This window comes from Leucopleurus acutus (genome assembly GCF_964270905.1).
Source record: "Leucopleurus acutus genome assembly, chromosome: 7".
Lineage (NCBI taxonomy): Eukaryota > Metazoa > Chordata > Mammalia > Artiodactyla > Delphinidae > Leucopleurus > Leucopleurus acutus.
The window spans coordinates 23,373,592-23,395,860 of record NC_139150.1 but is presented as its reverse complement, the minus strand read 5'-3'; the positions used below and the strand labels follow the sequence as shown (position 1 = coordinate 23,395,860).

General features: G+C 45.8%; 1 protein-coding gene across 6 annotated transcripts in view; it reads left to right on the top strand.

The window, feature by feature from the left end:
* PALM2AKAP2 (PALM2 and AKAP2 fusion) overlaps nucleotides 1-22,269 on the top strand; it is a 355,342-nt gene that overhangs the window by 122,700 nt on the left and 210,373 nt on the right. For 3 of the 6 annotated variants that reach the window (XM_082843082.1, XM_082843079.1, XM_082843081.1), the window contains exons 4-6: nucleotides 12,830-12,944; nucleotides 14,112-14,133; nucleotides 20,008-20,109. In XM_082843082.1, coding sequence (XP_082699208.1) covers nucleotides 12,830-12,944; nucleotides 14,112-14,133; nucleotides 20,008-20,109 — 239 coding nt within the window. The remainder of the gene's footprint in view (nucleotides 1-12,829; nucleotides 12,945-14,111; nucleotides 14,134-20,007; nucleotides 20,110-22,269) is intronic. The other 3 variants (XM_082843083.1, XM_082843080.1, XM_082843084.1) reach the window with 1 other exon arrangement.

Here is a 22,269-nt window from a genome sequence, read left to right as displayed (position 1 = left end):
CTGAGCAGATTAATAAGTAGAATTACCCACGGAGCAAACTGACAGAACTTAGTACCTAATATACGTGTGTGGTGTTTACCAGAGAGGGGCAAGTCAGAGGTCAAGGTAACATCCAGAGGCTCACAGACATAGAAAATAGACTTGTGGTTGCCAAGGGGGAGGGAGGGATGGATTGGAGTTGGAGGTTAGCAGACACAAACTGTTATATACAAGATGGATAAACAGTAAGGTCCTACTGTATAGCACAGAGAACTATATTCAGTATGCTGTGATAAACCATAATGGAAAAGAATATGAAAAAGAATATATGTATATATATAACTGAATCACTTTGCTGTACAGCAGAAATTAACATTGTAATTCTATACTTCAATAAAATTAAGAAAAAATAAAATCAATAAATCAAACAAACAAAAAACAACAACAAAAGATAACATCCAGGTCTCCATCTTAAATAGAATGGATTAGTGGTGGCACCAGCAGCTGAGCTAAAGAATGCCGGAAGGAGGGACAGCTTTATGGAGAAGATGAGTTTGGTCTTGCATATGTTGGGTTTGAGATACTTATGGACCATCCAGGTGGAGACACCGAAAATGCAATTGTATGTAGAGACTGGAGTTACGAGAGAGGCTGAAGATATAGGTTGGGTACGTATAAGTCAGTGTGTACGAGGGTGGACATGTTTAGTGAGGGATAAAATGTAGAGCCAAGTGAACAGTTAACAGAGAAGTGGAAGAGGCATATTGAGAATGTGGTATCCTGGCCTCTGAAGGGGAGAAGGAGTGGTCCACAGCGTTTTATAAAGGGAAGAAGTCAATAGATTCACACTGAAGAGTATCCACTAGACGTGGCAGTTAGGATGTCACGGACTTTAACAAGATCAGATACAACAGCGTGGCGGGTGCCATAGCAGAGTGGAGTAAGTCGAGGGGTGACGGGATGTGAGGAAGTTGAGGCAGCAAGAGGCGAGTGCTATTGGGGAAATCTGGAAGAGAGATTCAGCGGTAACTGGATCAGAACGCAGGGTCAAGAGAAGTTCACCTATTTTTGGTGTGAGCGAATTTATTCTAAAGGGGCTAAACGGAAGGAGGCATCTTGGAGAGCAGTTGAAGCTATGGCGGAGAGGGGGTCATGGATAAATGCCATCCCAGAGGAATCGACACAAGGTCAGGTGCACAGGTGGAGGCCTTGGCCTTCAGCAGGAGAGTCTCTGAGTCAGAGGCTGGAGGTGAAAGGCTGGATGAGACTTTTTCTCTTCCTGCAGAAAGGGATATTTCTTGGGAAGAGAGGACTTAAGCTACTGAGAAGTGTATTGCTTGGAAAGGAGATCATTTCACTTTCATGTAATCAAAACTCTTTATTTCTGATGAAACAGACTCAAACAAGAATCACACCCGAGAAATCAATGCTCAGCGCTGGCTTGGAAATGATTTTCTATAGAAGAAATCAACTTGCACAGATTCTGACAGTATGAGCCATGTGATTCCAGATAAGATAAATATACAAGAAAAGAACAGGCTGGTTTCCAGGGGCTTAGGAAAACTGATGGAGAGAGAGATTTTCATTCATATTTACTTGGGATTAAATTTGATCGCACCAACATCAGTAATGAAAAGTGCTAATATGTCCCAGCTGTTCACTCAGATAAAAATAGAAAGTAATCCAATATTGATTTTTTTCAATGAATATACAAATTTTAATACATTTGGGGGGGTGGGGAAGGTAACAAAACCCAGCCGAGATTTTTAAATTATATTGAATAGCACCATTTCCAAGTTAGTTTCACTGTAGAATCCTTTAAAAGTGTGTTCTTGCTTTGCTTTGCTTTTTGTTCACTCAACGAATATTTATTGAGCGTCTGTATATACAGGAAAGAGTATAAGGTACAGTAATAAAAGAAAATAATAGAATATGATAATAAAAATAATAAAATATCGTCCTATTTCTCAATAAGCCTGTACTCAGGAGAGGGATGATACAGGTAGGGCTGGGGAGGATAAATACATCTTTAATGCTCCTCTACCAGGTGGGGCGTACCAAGTACCTAAGAGGTCTAAGGATGCTATGGGGGTTTGGAAGGAGTGAACACGTTAGGTTGAGGGGATTGAAGGGAAACGTTACTACAGAAACACTTTGGGCTTCGATTATTAGGTGTGTCCAGTAGATAGAGTTGGGAGAGGAGAGTCATTCTGGGCTTTTTCACAGAGCAGCCTGCTCTTGGTTCTGGCTGGGACACAGGGGAAGGTGTGAGGCTGGGAAGGCGTGAGAGCAGAGGGTGGAGGGTGTGACAGGAATTCCACCTAAGAAGGTCAATCCGATTCGGGAAGGAGATGATGGAGAACCATCAAGTCAACTTTTCAACAAGGGAAAGGATATGAGCTATACTTCAGGAATTCTTAAAGGCACCATTCTCTTCTCGGCCATATTTCTGTCTCGGTGATGACGTAGGGGGGAAAAAATGAAATGGGCTTGAGTTTGCACTGACACCTTGCAGTCAAGGAAGGTCCTGTTCTTTCACAAGGAGAAGTGGAAATCCTCTGTTTATTTAAAGGCCATTAACCTTTTTCACAGTAAAATAGCAAATGATCTATGGTGATTCCAGATATACTCATCTAAGTAAAAGGAAACTGTTTCCTTACAAATTGAGTCACAAATGAAAAATATTTGGGGAGTGCCATAGAAACAAATGCACTGTTTTCCTGAAATATGGAAAATGAATTTTGTAGCATCTGTGTGTGTGAAAGGAAACAGTATTCTGTACAGTGTCCTACCTGGAATATGGAAACAGAAAGCTATTAAGATAGATAGATACATAGATACATAGATAGATAGATACATAGATAGATAGATACATAGATAGTCTTAGAATGGAAGGGTTAGATAATCAGGTCCCGGGCAGAATTGAGGATCCAGGCAGCAGGAACTAATGGGACAGCCTTCAGAATCCTGCTGTAGGAATGATTGACCACCCCCCTCCCAATTTTTCTCCGTTCTTGGGCTACTCCTTCTAAGATGCAGATTTCTGGGCAAGAGTCCAGTTGACCTAGAGTCCAGTTGACCTAGTTAATATTTCCACTCCTTCGCCAGGGATATGAGGCTGTCTGGTCAATAGTTTCACCAAATCCACAAGGTACTCCAGGGAGATTGTTTCCCAGTGGAGGAACTAGATGCTGTTCCCCAAAGGAAAAGAGCAGGGATCCTGGGCAGGCAAAATTAATAATGCCCACCACCTTAGCATCTGTCACCAGACTCACTTCTGGACTATGAATAACGTGTATTCTGCTCCCACTCTGCAACCAGAACTCCAGGGTCACGGGTGAGCTCCACGTTGTTGAGCCTTATGTGTAGTGGTGATTAGCTCACTGTACTGCAAAGCTGGGAAGGTCTTTCAAGTGTATGGACAGCCTAGTCTTGGCTCTCTTCCTGGTATGATTCAGCTGGCAAAAGCTGTGAGCATCAGACTGACACAAACGTCACAGTACCAACATACCAGAGATGCTAAGACATGGGTGATGATTATCGTGCAAAGAGTAGGCACTTCCCTGCTGAGACTTTGGATGGGGCGGGGATGTGGGGTGGGGTGGGATGAAGCACAGACCCAGCTGAGCCCCATTTTATAAGGGTTGATTAGCATGAATGAATCGCATACCTCACGATTGCTCATTTCCCCCTTCTTTTGCTGCTGAGACATTAATGAGGCTCTAGGCTCTGATTATCTATGGCCCCACATCCGCAGCGTGCTTCAAGGAGCATTCCTTCAAAAGTCAACGATACGTGGTAAATGTCTTGCATCACTTAGGATTAAAGGTGGATGCGAGTAACAGAGACCCATAGTAACAGTGGCTTTAAACAAGATGTTTATTTCTCCCTCCAGGAGAAATCCACAGGTAGGCAATCAGCTGTCTGGTGGCTGTGTGCCGGGAATCCCGCAGGGCCCCAGCCTTCTTCCAGCTTAGCCCTCTCCTGTCTTTGTTCTCAGAGTCCAAGATGGCAGTGAGAGCTTCACCTGCACACCTGTGCATGTCAGGCAGAAGGATAAAGGAAGGGCTGAAAGAAAAAAGGGCTAAAGAAGGTTCTAGAAGCTGCCCTACAACACTTTGACTTACATCCCTTTGGCCAGAATATGCTACCCATGGTTACAAAAGATGCTAGGGAGTGTGCACATTATTCTGTGTGCCCTGTGCCCAGCTTAACTGTAGGGGTTACGTCGCACTGAAAGAAGGGGAGGATGGGAATTGGTGACCAACTCACAGCCTCTTTTACAGGCTTGTGCTGGATGCATAAAGAGGCGGGCAGCTTTCCTATCCTCTGAGGAGCAAACATTCTCCCTGAGGTTCTTGTTTTGGCAGGTTGGTCAGACAGGCACACCACCTGACTGCTCAACTATGAAATTGCAGTTCTAGGGGAGAGAACAGGACTGAATTCAGCACCTTGGGCCGGTCTGTCAGCATCTCCTTTTCATTCTGGAAGTATTTACTAAGACTCTAATGCATGTCTCCTGAGCGGCCATGGTTGACCTGTTCAGTTTATGTGTGTGACCTGGGCCCATGTCCCTCGACAGTGAGGAAAGCTGTAGTGGGTCCACTGTGAGGAATAGACTGGTCTTGCTCAGGGCTTGTTCAGAAATGTCCTTAGGGTCCCCAGGATTTTGTGAAGTTCCTTTACCGCTCCCCTTGCCTCAGCTTTTCGTTGGTGCTGAGTTGGCTCCGTGAAGAAGCCCAGAAGTCCCCCTTCCTCTTGGTCACTCTCCCCTTTCCTCTTCTACTCTTTCCACCGCCCCCCACCCACTTCTGGGCCCCAGTTCGTATCACGCATGCTCCCCACTGAGTAGTGAGTTCCATTTGCCTTGAGTCTTCCCGTTTCCCAAATGGAGTGCCTACAAGTCAGGGTGTTAACTAAACTTGACCTCTGCACTTCCAAGGGATGGAACTCAGACCATGAGTGAAAGCTGGTTAGCTGTCGCTGACCAGTGCTGAGGGTGAGCGTGTTCCAAGAGGGAAGGGCTGCCTTGGGAGGTGGTGAATTCCCTGTCTGCAGAGGATTTCAAGCAGAGGTAGGATAACTGCTGGTTGGAGAACAGTTCAGGGGCTTCATGTTTCTGGAAATCAATGCGATTAAATGGCTTCCACTTACAGCCTGACCTTCTGTGGTTCTGTGAGCGTGAAAAATCCATTGTGTTGCCCTGTGCATTCTTGAGGAAGTGAGGGAAAAGGAGAAATTGGTCCTAGGGAGATAGTCGAAAGCAGTGGCAAAGAGTCCTGGTTCTCCAGTACCAGGGTCCAAATCCTGGCCCCATTATCTTTGTGACCCTGGGCAAGTCAGTAGCTTTCTGTATCTCAGTCTTTCATCTGTGTAATGGGAGTGAAAGAATTCCTATTTCATAGGATATTGTGAAGGTTAAGTATCATAATGCATGTAAAGCACTTAGAACAGTGCCTAGCACATAGTAAGCACTCAAAAATCCTCCTCATTATTACTGTTGTTACATATAAGCAGTATATACATAACAAAAACAATGTTAGAATTGTTAGTATCATAACAATTATTCTAACCATCACTGATGGAGAAAGAAAAAAATGAAATACACCTGAGTTTATAGGCAAAGCCTTTTCCAAACAGTAAGACTGTTGGAAACCCAGTTTGTATTAGTCTGTACTCTTTTGGATTCCACTGAGAAATGCCATGCAAAGGGAACATTGATTGGCTCCTATAACTAAGAAGGGCAGAGGTGCCGCAGAGAATCATGGGAAACAGGAGCTAGAGAATCAATGGGCCAGGGTCCCTCTCACTCAGCCTCTCTTGTTCTCGTCTCTCTTTGCTTGAGCCTTGTTTTCTCCCACTGCAGATGAGGGAAGGTAGGGTCCCAGCAGGGCTTGGAAGGCCAGGTATTTCTGGCCTAGTCCAGGCCCAGCAGAATGAGAGCACAAAGTGAGCAACGGGGACGAGGGACAGGGAATATTGGGGACCTCTCTGAGGCATCTTGCTGAGCTGTGTCTGTTGGAGGGCAGAGTGTGCAATGATTGAAAAGTCCATGCAAGGACACATGTTCCTGGGTGAGGGAGGGACGTATTATATTCTGGGCCTCGGTCTGTGCTGTCTCCTCTGCCTGGCATGTTTTCTTCTCTTTTCCACCCGATGAAGGCATCCTTCAAGGCCCGGCTAACGTAACACCTACTCAAGTCAAGTTTTTCTCACCACTTTGTATCTGTTGGAAATTGCGTTCAGCTGTAATCACAATAGTGGCTTAAACTCACAGCAAGAAATCTGGAGTGAACTGTCCAGAGTTGGTGTAGTCACTCCAGGGTGCTAACTAGAACCCGGGCAATTTCTCTCTTTCTGCACACTCAACCATCCTTAGCAGACTCTTGCCCTTCCGGACACAAGATGACTATTCCACCTACAGCATCATATGCCTTATGGTAGGCAGAGTAATGGACCCCCCCCCCAAAGATGTCTCCATCCTAACCTTCAGAACCTGTGAGTATGTTAGGTTACATGGCAAAGGGGAATTAAAGTTATAGACGGAATTAAGTTCTCCAAACAGCTGACTTTAACGTAGGGAGATTACCCTGGATTATCTGGGTGGGCTCAATCTAATCATAGGGATCCCTAAAAGTGGAGAGGAGGCAGAAGAAGAGAGTCGGAGGGAGATGTGACTGGGGAAGGATGGTCAGAGAGCTACAGCATTGCTGACTTTGACGATGGAGGAGGGAGCCATGAGGCGAGGACTGTGGGTGGCCTCAGGGAGCTGGAAAAAGCAAGGAGACGATTCCTCCCTAAAGCCTCCAGAAGGGAACACAACTCAGCCACCTCTTGATTATAGCCTGTTGATACCCATGTCAAACTTCTGACCCACAGAAGTGTACTATAGTAAGTTGATATTGTTGTAAGCTGCTATGTTTGTGGTCATTTGTTACAGCAGCAGTTGGAAGCTAATACATCTCTCTAGCACCAGGTCCCTGTACCAGGCAGGAAGAAGGGAAAGGTTGAGGGCATATGCCAGCTTTCCCAGAAGTCTCACCCAACAATGTTTACATACATCTCATTGGCCAGAACGGTCCTGTGGCCACCGTTCTATGCATAGGAAGCTGGATGTGTAAATTTTCAGCTGGGTACATTGCCACATATCCCCCACAAAATAAATATTCTCTTAGCATGGGAGTAGGGGAGAACAGATCTTGGGCAGGCAACTTGGAGTCCCCCGAGGAACTGACACTTTTCCAAATCGTTGTTCTTTCCTCCAGCTCTTTTTGGGCTCTCTTGAAATTTATGTGTTTACTTGGCTATTCTCATTACTTTACCAAGAGCTCGCCCGAGCAGACACCGTGGCTGATTTAGCTCTCTGTCCCTGATGTTCAGCGCAGCGCCTGATGGAAGGAAGGTGCTTGCATTAAGTTGGATGGATGGATATATACATGGACTTTGAAATGAGAGAATGATCGATGCACCTTATAGCGCCATAGGTCCTTTGTATTTTCCCATTAGGAAGGTCTGTTGGGGTTAGGTCGATTTTATGAGACCATTTGGCCAGGATTGCAACCTCATTGCCAGTAGATTGAACGTGCACAGCTGCAGTGTGTCACCTTTCTTTACTGTCTATTACAGTCTGCTGCTTGCTCAGGAGAAACTGAGCAAGCCAGTCAGAGGCTGTTACATGCACCTGTCTCGGCCTAAGGAGCCTTGGTTAACCTTGAGTGTAAATTACACTTCCTGCCAATTCTTTATTTTTAGCTTGGCTCCTCCAGGGAAGACTGCATTAGATTTCGGTCATGAAACTACAAAACATTGACATTTCTAGCCCAACTGGGATGACTCTTATTAACCCCATGACACTCGGTTTCTTGGGAAGCTCCTCAGCCCTGGGACTCAGGTTTTCCACGAAAAGATGTCAGTCTGGGCCATCCAGTGCCCACATGTGCATGTGTAGAGAAAGCTGCTGCTTGGATCTGACTCACTCAGACTTATATAAGCTGTCGATATCCTGAGTTCATTCCCTTTGGATGAAACTCAGGTGGTGTTATCGTGAAAGTCTAGTTTTGTTGCTTTTTTTTCCTCTCTCTCTCTCCGTTCCTTCTCAGTTACACACAGTATCACGACCCAAATCTTTAGCACTTGATCTATATAGCCAAGAGCCCTGAAACCCATAGGGCCCGGGCAGTGGACACAATTGGGCCAGCCAGTGGGCATCAGGTCACAGAGAATTCTTAATCACTTGAGCCTGCTTCATCGGAAGAAGTGAGTTACTTATAGTCAGCCTTTTTTTTTTTTAAGTCAGATATTTTTTATTTGTTTATTTATTTTTGGCTGTGTTGAGTCTTCATTTCTGTGTGAGGGCTTTCTCTAATTGCGGCAAGTGGGGGCCACTCTTCATCGCGGTGCGCGGGCCTCTCACTATCGCGGCCTCTCTTGTTGCGGAGCACAGGCTCCAGACGCGCAGGCTCAGTAGCTGTGGCTCACGTGCCTAGTTGCTCCGCAGCATGTGGGATCTTCCCAGACCAGGGCTCGACCCCGTGTCCCCTGCATTGGCAGGCAGATTCTCAACCACTGTGCCACCAGGGAAGCCCCCAAATCAGATATTTTTAACCCAACCTTTTTCCAGAATCCCTTGTAGTGCCTGACTCTGAGTCCAGCCAGACAAGCTCCGTCAGTGTTGGTTGAATTGAATGTAAATCGATACTGTGCCCATTTTAACCCCTCACTCGACCCAGGAGAAGCTGGGACCCCGGCTCCTTTCCAGTGCCACAGCCTGTGAAAGGCAGCCTTCTCAGCGCTAGGCCAGAGGAGGCATTTTTTTTTAAGTGATTTACTGTTTTTATTCTGATTAGATAAGGAATACATGAGGTTTTTTTTAATTGGGGAAATATTGAAAATTATAAAGAAGAAAATTAAAATCACCCAATAGCTCATTACCCAGAGACAACTACCATGGATATTTTCCTGTTTTCTCGAGCTTAACGCTCATGAAGGGGTGCTCTGTATCCCTCCTGATTTCTCTAAGGATTGCGGGAAATGGGGAGAGGGTAGATTGTAGTCTTTCTAATCTTTTAGCTTCAGGTATTATTGGGATATACGTACACATACATATATACCTATATTTATATAAATATATATTATTAGGAAATATATCATTAGGATATAATATATATAATACACACATATATGATATATATCTCTCTAACATACACATGTGTGTATTTTATTAACATCTTTATTGGAATATAATTGCTTTACAGTGTTGTTTTAGGTTCTGCTGTATAGCAAAGTGAATCAGCTATACGTATACATATATCCCCATATCCCTTCCGTCTTGTGTCTCCCTCCCACCCCTCTAGGTAGTCACAAAGCACCGAGCTGATCTCCCTGTGCTATGCGGCTGCTTCCCACTAGCTGTCTGTTTTACATTTGGTAGTGTATATATGTTAATGCCACTCTCTCACTTCATCCCAGCTTACCCTTCGCCCTCCCCGTGTCCTCAAGTCCATTCTCTACATCTGTGTCTTTATTCCTGTCCTGCCCCTAGGTTCTTCAGAACCTTTTTTTTTTTTAAATTCCATATGTATGTGTTAGCATATGGTATTTGTTTTTCTCTTTCTGACTTCACTCTGTATGACAGATTCTGGGTCCATCCACCTCACTACAAATAACTCAATTTCATTTCTTTTTATGGCTAATATTCCACTGCATATATGTGTCACATCTTCTTTATCCATTCATCTGTTGATGGACACTTAGGTTGCTTCCATGTTCTGGCTATTGTAAATAGTGCTACAGTGAACATTACGGTACATGTTTGAACTGTGTCAGTTAGCTGTTGTCACAATAGTGCTCTTTGACAAACTGCTCTCAAACTCAGTGGTTTAAAACAACAATCATTTGTACTTGCTCACACTTCTGTGAGGAGTAGGCTGGGTGCTGGCTGATCTAGGCTGGGCTTAGCCGAGTGGCTCTAATTGAAGATGCAGGTCTGACTGGGCAAGGCTTCTGATTCTGGTTTGGGCTCCTGTCCCCTCCCCATGTGTTCTTTCTGGGGTGCAGGCTGAAGGGACAGCAGCTGCCCAGAGAAGCTGTTCTCTTGGTGCCAGCAGAGGCACAAGAGGACAAGTCCAACGGGGCAGACACATTGCAAACCTCTGTTTGTGTCATGTCTGCTAACATCCCATTGGCTAAATCAGGTCACATGGCTGCACCCAAAGGGGCAGGGAAGTACATCCCACCCACCATGAGGCCAAAGCGAATCATGTGACCCAACATCAGTGGGTCGGGGACGTATATACTCTTCCCATGGAGGGGAAGAGGGGAGGGAGGGAATTTGTTTTAGAATAATGGAATCTACCCACATCCTAGATATCTGCTGAGGGACTCGGTTTTTTGAGATTCAGATGAAATCTGCTCAGAATTCACCTGGCCAGTGCTATCATCCAGTCTCTCCAGGAACCCTCTAGCCCACAGCTCCTCTACCCAGTGAATTAGTTCCATTTATAGATCATTTGAGTTGTCCCTATTCCGGCCTCATATTCCTTTCCTTGATTCCTCCCAAAGTAATTTACACAGATGTGTATAAAAGGTTTGCTGAACATTTGGAACAGCCAAGGTTGATATCTCTTTGTTTATATATTGGTGTTGCTTGGCCCCTCTCCTCTAGATTCTGTTTGCGTTTCAGCCCACACACAGCCTCTCAAGTCAAAGCTTGCTGAAGAATTACCTGGGTCTCAGAAATCCTGAAGATCTCATCTTGGCTGAGCTATGACTTTTTTGCAACTTGGTTCAGCTTTTTCATTCATTCAACATACTTGTATTGAGCATTTGTGCCCTCACCATGATGAATTTATACTCTAGTAGGGGAAATTAACAATGTGTGTATACTCTAACACAGGGTTTAGAACTATCAAACCTTGGCAATGTTGATTTGCGGGGGGCGCAAATCATTCCTTATTGTGGGGGGTGTCCTGTGCTTTGTAGGATGTTTATCAATTGCTACCCACTAGATGCCAGTAGCACCAACTCTACTCTCCTTGAGTGATGGATAGCCACAATATCCCCAGACATTGCCACATATGCCCTGGGGGACAAAAGCACCTTGGTTGAGAACCATTGCACTAACATATAGTAGACTTGATAAGACCTCTGGTCTTATTATTTCCTGGTGGTGAATCTGAAAGCCTCATGGGGTGGATGATATCTGCGTTAAGACTTCAAAAATGGTTAGGGTTTAGAAATGAGTTTCTTGAAGGAGGGAGAATCATGGGGCACAAATGGACAAATAAGGAGTAGCTCTGTCTAAAGCATAAAATGAAGTAGACTTATTGGTAAGAGTGGAGGCTCTATAGGTATTAGGAGGCTAGATGCTGTCATCAGAAGGACTGCCACTTTTACTGTGAGGGAGATGATCAGTATATCTGAAGCTGTGTTCATTTGGAGGGGACACCATTACATGTAGTGTTTGTCTTCATAACCCAAAGTAATTGCTGCAAAGTCTTATCCATCCAGAGGTCATTTTTCTGATGTCTAGTAAGGAAACAGAAAAGGCCTCTGAGGGATACAGTGCAAAAATCCCATGGCTGTATCTTGGTGTTCCTTACCCCTCAGAAGATCTCACTAGCCAGTTCCCAACAGCAGATTAGAAGATGGAAGAGGAGCAGGGGGAGGCAGGCATAGACTCTGCAGAAAAGCTTCCAGCCCAACAGAGGGAAGGAGACCAAAAGCAGAACTGAATGAATGAATGAATAAATTCAGAGCAAATGATTTGGAAGCATAATAATCTGGAGTCCTGTAGGCAGGGGAACATCCATCCCTTCATAACCTCCAAAGACATTGGTGCATTCCAGCACCACCCTAGTATACCAGCACACTCAGTGTGTAGCAAGGCAGGGCATATGTGAAGTACTGTAGAGCCCATGTGGCTAGAGTTTAGCACCGGTTAGGAACAGGGTCTAGAGTTACACTTCCTGGCTTGAACCCTAGCCTCAAGACTCTGCACCAGTAAACTAGTTCCTTAACCAAGCCAAGCCTTCATGATCTCATCTGTAAAATGAGAATTCCTGGCTCCTAGGGTCATAGGGTCATTGGGAAGGTGAAATATAATAATCCATATGAGTTCTTAGCTCAGCTCTTGGCACAGATTTAGTGCTCAAGAAAAGTTAAATGGTTGTTACTATCATTTCATTGCAAGAATAGAGCTGCCAAGACTTCCCCCAAGTCATCACTGTAGCTGCTGTTCTGGAATATTCCCAGAGTCTCCTGGCTGTGCTGAAATTTCCTTTCCAGGAAATAGATAAGTGGGTTGTAAAAACGGAGGAAAGTTTCAGAAGAGTGGGGCAGTCATATCAGTCCCTTCCATCTCCTGTCTTCTTGGTAGTAGAGGTTAGGCCACTGAGGAAGGTGACAGCAGGTTCCCAAGGGTACTGGCCATCAGCCATTTCTCGGCAACATATTCCCTTTGAGCAAGACTGGCTCTCCACCCTTGGCCAAGCTGACAGAAGAGCAGTTATTCTGAGATTCTCGGGCAGAGAGTGTGTCCTATGCTATGTAAAGCCATCTACCTCCAAGTTAAGAATGTACACATGAAGAGAAGGGGAGGCACCAAAGCAAACTGCAAAGTGGCGGCAGTGACCTGGGGGCAGCACCTCTGGGTTGGTTTCCTTTGATCAGTGTCTGCTTAGTGGCAAAGCTAGAAACACAGGATGCTCTGTGAGGTAAAGCCTTGGCCGGGTACCACAGCATCATGTAAAATGCAGACCGCCAGGAAGTCACCCAGCAGGAAGAAGCTGCTCTCTGGTCCAGGGGTGGCAGGACAGTAGAGTAACCTGTCCTCTGTTTGTGTGTTTTCCAGGCTGGAACAGGAAATACAAGCACTGGAAAGTGAAGAGTCCCAGATATCTGCCAAAGAGCAAATCATCCTAGAGAAACTAAAGGAGACAGAAAAATCCTTCAAGGACTTTCAGAAGGTGAAGGAAACAAATGTGATTTCTCAGTTATATCCCTGAGGAAGTAAGCGCTCGTAGAATGGTGCCAATTGGAGAAAAGGCCGGTTGGTACTGATGAGAAGACTAAGCCACACACTCTGAGGGGCAGATGCGTGAGGACCGGTACCATCTCTGAAGCTGAGAGTGGCCTGTCTTCAGGGGTGGGTCCACCTGGCCCACCAGAAGCACAGAGAAGAGTCATGAAATTAACCCCATCTCCCTATGGTCCAAACCCTTTATATGCCTAATGCCTGAAAAGTCATCTCCCATTAGACCCTAGAATTCTAAAACCAATTCTTATGAAGCAGATTAAACAGACTCCCTGGCTTGAAGTCTTTCCTTTATAAAAAGGCCAAAGGCAAAACCATATCAAATGGGCACGAACTCCAAAAACAAAGCGTCAGTGAAACATGAAATTTTACCGTACAGGCATGCCTCGGAGGTATTGCAGGTTTGGTTCCAGACCACTGAAATTAATCAAATATTGCAATAAAGTGCATGTCATGAATTTTTTGGTTTCCCAGTGCATATAAAAATTATGTTTATACTATACTGTAGTCTATTAAGTAAGCAATAGCATTATGTGTAAAAAAAAATGTGCATGCCTTAATTACAAATAATGCTGTTGGAACAATGGTGCTGACAGATCTGCTTAACTGGGGGTTGTCAAAAACCTTCAGTTTGTAAAAAATGCAATATTGAGGCCCAGTAAAATGAGATATGACTGTCTGTGAAAACAGACGGTACTGTGTAGCAAAGGGAGGATCCATAAAGCCAGCAGGCTGTGAATAACTCAGGACCCTCCCTCCATTTTATAACACGTGTTTCCCCAGGTACCCAACAGTTGATAGGAAAGCAGTCTAATCACATTCATTTTAAGGCGGGATTTTCTGATGTCACTTCTCCAACACAACCCAGGGTATTTGCTGAATAATTGAAATATATCTCTTGTAGGAGAAATTCGGTGTGAGGTGGGAAGGGTAAACCTTTCCCTTAAATTTCAGGATCCCAAACAAATTTCCCAGAAGGAAAGAAAGCATGGGGTTTGCCCACCACAGTCAAGTTCTGGGGGAGAAAGATGGGTTAAATGAGTGAGGGGTCATCTCCCCACGTGTGTAGTGACGCTCTGCCCTGCTTTTGTTTCCACAGAGCTTCTCCAGTACGGATGGAGGTAAGTGTAAGCGCTCTCTCCCCATCTGTACCTGAATATTTTCATCCATCAGCTTAGTGGGTTTCGTTAACACAGGCTCACCAGGAGACGCGATGTGTTGGTTTGTAAGGGCATCAGAAAGAAGGGAAGCGCTGTTTGCGGGTGCTCAGGAGGGCCACGCCCCCCGTCTCCTCTGCCTCTCCTCTTTAAGGACTGCTTCTTGACCAACTCTTTCCAGGCTTACACAGTTGGCCTGGCTCTTCTCCTTCCCACTTGGTCCCCAAGGTTCACTGCTTTGATCTCTCTTGAAATATGTTCCGCCAAGAGTGCCAGCCTCAGGACCAGTTCCCTGGTAGGGATGAGGCCACTGGTGCTGGTGGTTAGGTCTCCAGGTTACAGTATGCGGCAGGAGCCCATCGTCTGATGTTTAGGAAACCTTCCTAAGGCCTCTGGTTTTACTTTGAATCAGAAAACTGCAGTTTCTCCAGCCTTCCAGGGAAACAGGGCTGGGCAGAACCTCCCTCCCTGTGAGGCATGGTTGGCCAGGAGCACGTGAAGGGTGGGAGCAGGGCCCCGGCTTCCTGAACCCCACCCTGGCAGGAGTGGGTCTTCTTCTGCTCTCCCCTCCCGTCCCCTCCCCTCCGCTCTCCTTCACTGGGGCCATGTGATGAACTTGGGATTGTGTGCTTCTCAGCCTTCACCTTGCTCTTCTGTTAGCTACAAACTCATGAAAACCACTTGATTCCCTCTTTCCCTCTGGCCCTCAGCTAGACCTGTCTTAAAATGCCGGGACTTGTCAGAAGATCAGATACCATCTGCTCACCTGATTCTTACGAGGTCAACCTCTAAATTAGGAAGATGACCAGGAGCCAGAATAAGTGTTGACATCAGTGTTTTCCCAATGTCTTTTGGAAATATATGGTTAAAGATTTTAAAATGCAGAGATGGAGAATGCATTTTTCTGGATTAGCAGAGATCCTTGCAATCACGATAATTGTAACTTCAGCAAAAAAGAAAACAAACAAAAAAACTGGTTTGTCTGGGTTCTCCCCGCCACCCTCCAGCAAGTAAAAGGCAGGGGATCTGGATTTTGGTTCCTTGGGTGATCTTTGGGAAGGTATTAAATTAAATTCATGTGTCCAGCGCATATGCTCAGAGGCAAGTCAGGGTCGAGCAAGCAGGGACTCCAGGAGGAGGACTTTCGATAGTTCTGGAACCTTTTCTAGGGTGTGGCCAAATCAGGACATCTGTTCTGTGCTTTGGGGGTGGAGCATGGACTGAAGAGGTGGCCTTGCCTACTTTGGGGAGTTGAGGGTGGCAGCATGGGAAGGATAGCGGGCTTCCCTCGTGCTATGGCTGCCCAGAGGCCGTGTACGTTATCAGCAGTAACACAGTATCAGACATCGACCCACAGATACCCACATATCGGAAGCGTCCACATTAACTTTTTTTTTTTTTTGCGGTACGCGGGCCTCTCACTGTCGTGGCCTCTCCCGTTGTGGAGCACAGGCTCCGGACGCGCAGGCTCAGCGGCCATGGCTCATGGGCCCAGCCGCTCCGCGGCATGTGGGATCCTCCCAGACCGAGGCACGAACCCACGTCCCCTGCATCGGCAGGCAGCTCCCAACCACTGCGCCACCAGGGAAGCCCCACATCAACTTTTTATGCTTTCACTTCTTTTTTTCTCAAACCAGGGCCTTTCCTAGACTTCTCTCTCTAATTAGGGAAAGGATGGAGCCTGCATGTCATGTCCCAGGGAAAGCTGTGTGGGCCATGGAGACACATGTAGTCTATGACTTGTTAACAAGCATCCGTGAAGCCATGTTATAAACTCTCACTGCTCTCTTTTTCGCTTTCACCCTGAACTTCTCTCATTTTCGCCTGTACTGTGTACTTCCCACTATTTTCATCTGTTCACCTAAGTAGTTCATAAAGATGGTAAGAAACACGATTGAGACTGAGAAGGGAACCTACAGAGAAAAATCACCTTCATGATTCCATCCTTCATCACTTTTTGACAGGATGGGTGAGCTCAGGCTTAAAAGGATGCAGAAGTCTCAGGGATCCCAAGAAGTGGCCAGGGAAAAGTTTCCATGGCCTTGTCGCCCTGGATGATGATTCCTACCGTGTCTGGTTATAACTAAGTCTGGGGAGACCTTTCCATTACACCACATCTGCTGGCAAAGAAAAGTTTGAAGGAGGGAGCACGTCCTTCCAAGAATGCAGTCAGTGTTTATAGGCCACTCTGTGATCTGAGGGTAGAAACTCATCATGAAGCACATCCAGTTGAGGGACTTTGGGATGTCTAAATCTTTTCTCTTTCTTTGATTTCAAAGTGCCAAGACCCTCTTAGAATCAACCAATTGTTGTTACTAAGACCTAACAAAAAAATGATTGTAGAATAATGATGCTTAGGACAAATACCCAACTTCCGAAGCACGATGATTACAGAATCCAGGCCCAACTGAAATTACATAACTGTACAAGATGCTGCAGATAATCAGCAGAAGCGTCTCCAGTTTAATGAGTTGGCAAGGAGCCGGCAGCTGGCGTGTGCATGTGTAACGACCACTGTTCAGGTACCCTGTGCATGTCTCCCTGTGCTTTTCAGAGAAAACAAAGGTATCGGACTGCTGGATCACCAATGGTTTTTGACTACATGGTAGCCTTGGCAATCAAGAGCAACGTATTCCAACCTGGAGTAGAATGTCTTGGCAACATACATGCTGATCCCCCCTCACTTCCTCTCCACCCCACACACACACTTGTTACATGGCAGAATCCTCATCGATTGGGTGGGTTGTTTTTACTGCCCTAAATAGGCACGGTGTTTTGTGTAAGGATAAATTGCATGTGGTATGTACCTAGAGCTACCTCTGTTCTTTACCCACCGAGGAGCTGGTGTGAAACCCTTGGCCAGAACTGGCAAAGGAAAATGTCTGTCCTGGGCCCATCTCATCCTTGCTGTTTGAGACTGATCTTTGTAGATTTCCATCTCATCCCAGTCTGGGGTGGCCTGGGACCTTTCCCACATCAAAACCCTCATACCAGGGACTTCCCTGGCAGTCCAGTGATTAAGACTCTGCAATTCCTTTGCAGGGGGCACGGATTCGGTCCCTGGTTGGGGAACTAAGATCCCATGTGCCACAGGGTGTGGTCAAAAAAAACCCCAAAAAACCAAAAAACACCTTCATACCAATTGTTGGGACAGCTCAGTGTGTCTTCAGTTGCCCAGAAGTCACGATTTCAGGAGAGTTTTCATCAGTTTTGTTCCTCTAGCTTTAGCTATCTACGTTCTTCATAAAGATTTCAGCAGTGCCAGAACTAATGAGAAGCACTCATGTTACATCTCTGCTCCGTAAGTGACTGTTCTCTGCCTTCTCGGTGGTGGGAAGGAGCATGATAGACCAGCCTGACTTTGGCAGGAAGAGGGCAGTTTACTGACTGAGGCCACATGAAGACACCTCCCTGTGGAAGCTTCGGAGGCCCTGTTTCTTATTCCTGGTGTTGGTCTATCAGACACCCTCCCTGCTGCAGAACCTTAGGGTTTACTACTTAATGATATATTGAGGGGCTGCCCTGTCCTTTTCCTCATGCCCCACTCCTCGCCACCCCCTTATCTCTTAGAAGCCATGGCTCCCCAGCCCCACAAGAGCTACTGCCCTCAAGCCTGTAGCCAGTGACCACTGGGCAAAGGTAACTCCATCACCCACTCACATCTGGCAGAGAGCAGCCTCTCGGGGAGCCTGAAACATAAGCAATAGGAATCACATGCAGAATTCCCCACCTGTGAGTGGCTTTTATTTCTAGCTGCTAAAACTTTCAGAATGCAAAGATGTCCTGGAAATTCTATATGTAGCATAGGATGTACCAGACACGTGTGACCAGTCCACAGAGTCTTACCTGGTCTTAACGGCTTGAGTCTCCATCTCATTTGAATGCAGGAAGTCAGATTTACTGTGATTGCCATTCCACGGATTTCTGGAAATCCTCAGGGAAGCTCAGAAGTTCTGCACATTTGCTCTGGTCATCTCTTGTCCCCTAAACTGTCTCTCTAACCCCACATTGCTGCTCCCTCCTTCCCATGGGCCACTGTTAGCAATCTCCCTCTACCCGCTCAAGCCCCACTTACCCTCAGCTGCTGCTATCTCTGGTCCTGCCTTGTGCTACCTTGGGGCCCAGACCCTTCCCACAGCTCCCCAGAGTGAGAGCAGAGGCTGCAACCTAACTTGAGGAATGCTGGCAGGGCAGCTCAACATGGAGAATAATGGGCAACTTTGGACATGTGGCCACACTCAGAGGCTCTAGCTCCAATCCAGGCCCCTTTCAGAGGGTCCCTACAGGCTGCTTCATGGCCATCTCCCAGCCCACCATCATCTCAAAGGGCCATCTTCCTTCCTTGCAGTGAAGGACCTTCAACCATGTCTGCCCGACCCAGGGCCCAACTCCAGCACACATGAGGCCCCAGGGAGAGACAGTAACCAGAGCCTCACTCCAACCCAGGGCCTGCCTGCCTGCTGACTCCTGACTTCCTGTTCCGTCTCCCCAAAAGGTTGATAGACAAACCCATTCTCTTAGAGAAACTCCACCCCATCCACTCCCACAGAACATGATGGTCCAATGTCAGTATATTCTGGGTTATTCAGACACACGTGAGTCAGCGGTGGTCTAATCGGCATATAACTGAACTCATCCTAATCTGGTGTCTGTTTGCAGTCCTCTTCTGCATGAAATTTAAAAGAGAAAAAAGAAACCTGCCAGAACTAAGGCGGTATCGATGGGGATACACAGGATGGGACAGATGTGGGAAGTGGGTAGAGGCTAGGGACTAACTGGCCACTGGGAGGGGAAGTTAAGGACACCACCCAGGATCCTGGGTGAATTATGGTGCCAGTGAGCTGAGGTACATTGTACAGGAGAAGGAGCAGATGAGCGGAGATGAGAGTTTCATTTTGGACATGTTGAGCGTGAGGTGACTATGGGCCATTCAGTGGAAGTATGCGGTAAGCAGATACATGTGATCATTGACGAGTGATTGACATTCCAGGATTTTGGGATGTGGCCATGACACAAGGAAGGAATCACATCACCTAGAGCCCAGCTTTCTAGAATGTTCCTTCGCTTTCCCACTTCTCTTTGGGGGATACACAGATTCTTCTTGTTTCACATCAGTGGTTTCCTCCTCTCCTCTAATACTTTGGCATGCCTGTTGACTTCTGTGTCCTCCATCTCCCTAAGTGGGCTTTCAAGGTATTTTCCCAAGCAGAGCTGGTCTCCCTCTGTTGCACGGCCTCATTTCTTGCAACTGAGCTCATGGTGAGTTCACTGGGTGCTATTATTTGAAATCTCAGGATTTTCTAGCTGAAACACCAGCCAGAAGTACTGAAATTGTGGGATAAATTCTGGAATTTTTTTTAAATGCCTACAAAATTAGTCTTCTGCATGAATCAGGCACACAAAGCTATATTTCCAGTTTAAGGAAAGAGCCCCAAATCTATTTTCCAGTTCTGCTTAAGGCACGTTTCTAGTTTGAGGTCCCACATTTGGCCAATTCCACCAAATTTATAATGGCTCTCACTAGTCCATCTCTTTGTCTCTCTTTCCCCCCCCCCCCCGAACTCATTGTACTCTTAGAATCTAGAGCTTTCTGATGAATCTTTTAATACATAGAGCTGTCCTGGGGCTTGAGCTCTCTGGCCAGGATCTCTCCTACCTCAGCTACTCTACTGAATACCAGTCACTGGGCAAATGCTGGTCTTTGTTTACCCTGATCCTCTCTTGCAGTGGCCGCCTCTGTGGTCCATTATGTAGGGCAAACAAGCTGCTGTCTCGGCAGTGAACCCATTGGGCCTCCCAACACTGTGCCTAATTGTATTCCCTGTTCTCTGCTACCAGATGCAGTAAATTACATTTCCTCCCAGCTCCCCGACCTGCCAATCCTCTGTTCACGAACAGCACAACCGTCACCTGGGCAGGACGGAACCAGCAGGGCAGCTGGTAAGTCCTGGGGAGCTCTTTGGTTGTGATGCCAGGACTGACCATGGGGCTTGCGTTTCTCCGAGCTTTAATAATGAGGGCCGCCCAGATATCCTTACATAGGGGGGACCCTGTCCTCAGCACAGCTTCAGATGTAGAGTGGCCACACAGGGCAGGCACTGGGCCCTGCTGGGTGTCTGAGGACCAAAGGGGAGGGAGTATTGAGAAAATCAGAAAGCATTTTTCTTCCCACTTCAGAGGAGTCTGTCTTGTGTTTGTGGTCTTTATAGCTGTCCTCATTCTTAAAGTTCATTTGCACTCTGCCTCCAGGGAATTTTATTTTCCATATTGGAATAGCACGAGATCAAATGAGCTATGCCGGGAAGCTGGAGGGAAAGTATTTTCAAAGCGTATGAGTATGTTGCTGGAATCCTTTGGGAATCGAGCTGTGTGTATATTGTGAACATATATATTCTCAAAGTCTTCCCATTTCTGGAGTTATTTAACTACTATGGTATGTTTGGGAAATAAAAGGAGCAACTTAAAGAATATATGTTTCTTGCTAATGTTTCTCACAATTGTGGATTTTAGAAAATAATACACTTGTGAGTGTAAAGCATATAGAGAGCTCTGCTTTCCTCTGTTCAATGCGAACGTGCCTCGGAAATCAGAACTGGACAGCCGTGAACAATAAATCTCTATACTGATCTTTTTGCTCTTCACAGAATTGCACTGAGGGCCGGGGTTGAATGGAAAAATGAACTGCCAAGGTTGTACAGTTCGTGACAATGTAGGTGAACTTGAATCTGAACATCAGATTATGCTTTACATAATCTAGGTAAATTTATGTTTAAAATAAGTCACCTAAGGACACCTTTTATAAGACAAAATAATCGTGGACCGTTGAGTCAGAGGAAATCCTTTATACAGGCCAACCTGAATATTTTATGAAGCAAATAGTCCCTCCTTATTTTAATATAAAATAAAATAAAAGGGCAAGCAAGTATTGACATAATTGTCACGCGCACTGGCTAAATTTCAGTATCTACCGAGTGTCTCTGTAAACATCCTAGCATCATGTTACTTTTACATACAGACTCACGGGGTTCTAGAGTTGGGGGGTGGGGGGAGCGGGGAGGACTGTAAATTGTGTCTGATCAAACCCAGGCCAGGCCAGCAGATCCCCGGATAGTTAAAGGATAAGCCAGACTTGCAGCCTACAGTCATGCTACAAAGGAACCATTGGCAGTGACTTAAGCTGTGGATTCTTTTAAATGCTCCAGAATGCACTTCTGAGACCAGCTGGGGATAATAATTCTTCAAAAGTCACATACCTCCCTGCTTGTTATTAGTGTTGGTAGTTCCCAATAGCTGTGCGTAAACAGCTTTGCAGCCCCTTTCCACATGTTTCTGCACCTCACAGGACATGCAGTATGACCCAACTAATGGATCGGCTCATGGAGGTGGGGTAGAGGCAGTGTGTGGGGACTGATTTTTAAGAGATATGAAAAGGATTGGTAGACAAGCAATGTAAAGTTCAAGAGTGTTCTGTTGCTGGGATTGTAGTGCTGTGTGCCTAAGAATACACATACTGTTACAAGCTAGCATCCTTCGTCTTCAGAGATACTGTAAAAATATAAAGATCCAAGTAGCAAAGGCATTTTTTAAGAAGTATTATGTGCTCAAAATCTTCTAAAAAATAAGCTTACGTGTACTTTTGTTTATTAGTTAAGAACTAATTTGCATAAATGTATCTCCTGTGGAAATACACAGACGCAGAGTCTTGAAAGGAATTGCCTTTGATGTGGTTAACTGCTTTGCCCAGGCTGTTTTTGAAGTAGAACATCCAGACTAATTGTCAGTTATGGCTAACAGTGACTACTCAGAGCGTGAATGGCATGCAAATCAATGGCGCTCACCATTAATGGAATTCTTTCTCCTAGATATAATCCATCTTGCTTTAGGAACGTCCTTTTGGAAATTTGTGCAATCTTAGGGCCATTTTAATAAATGTCACCGGTCATTACTCAGTATTATGACAAATATCCGATTGTTTGGAGTTTGGGAGGTTTTAGATTCTGTGTAAATGGGAATTTATTTAGAATCATTGCTTTGCAGATTCAGGAAGCATCTATTCCAATCCCTCATTCAAACATGGAATCCGGGGGATAGAAGCCCTGC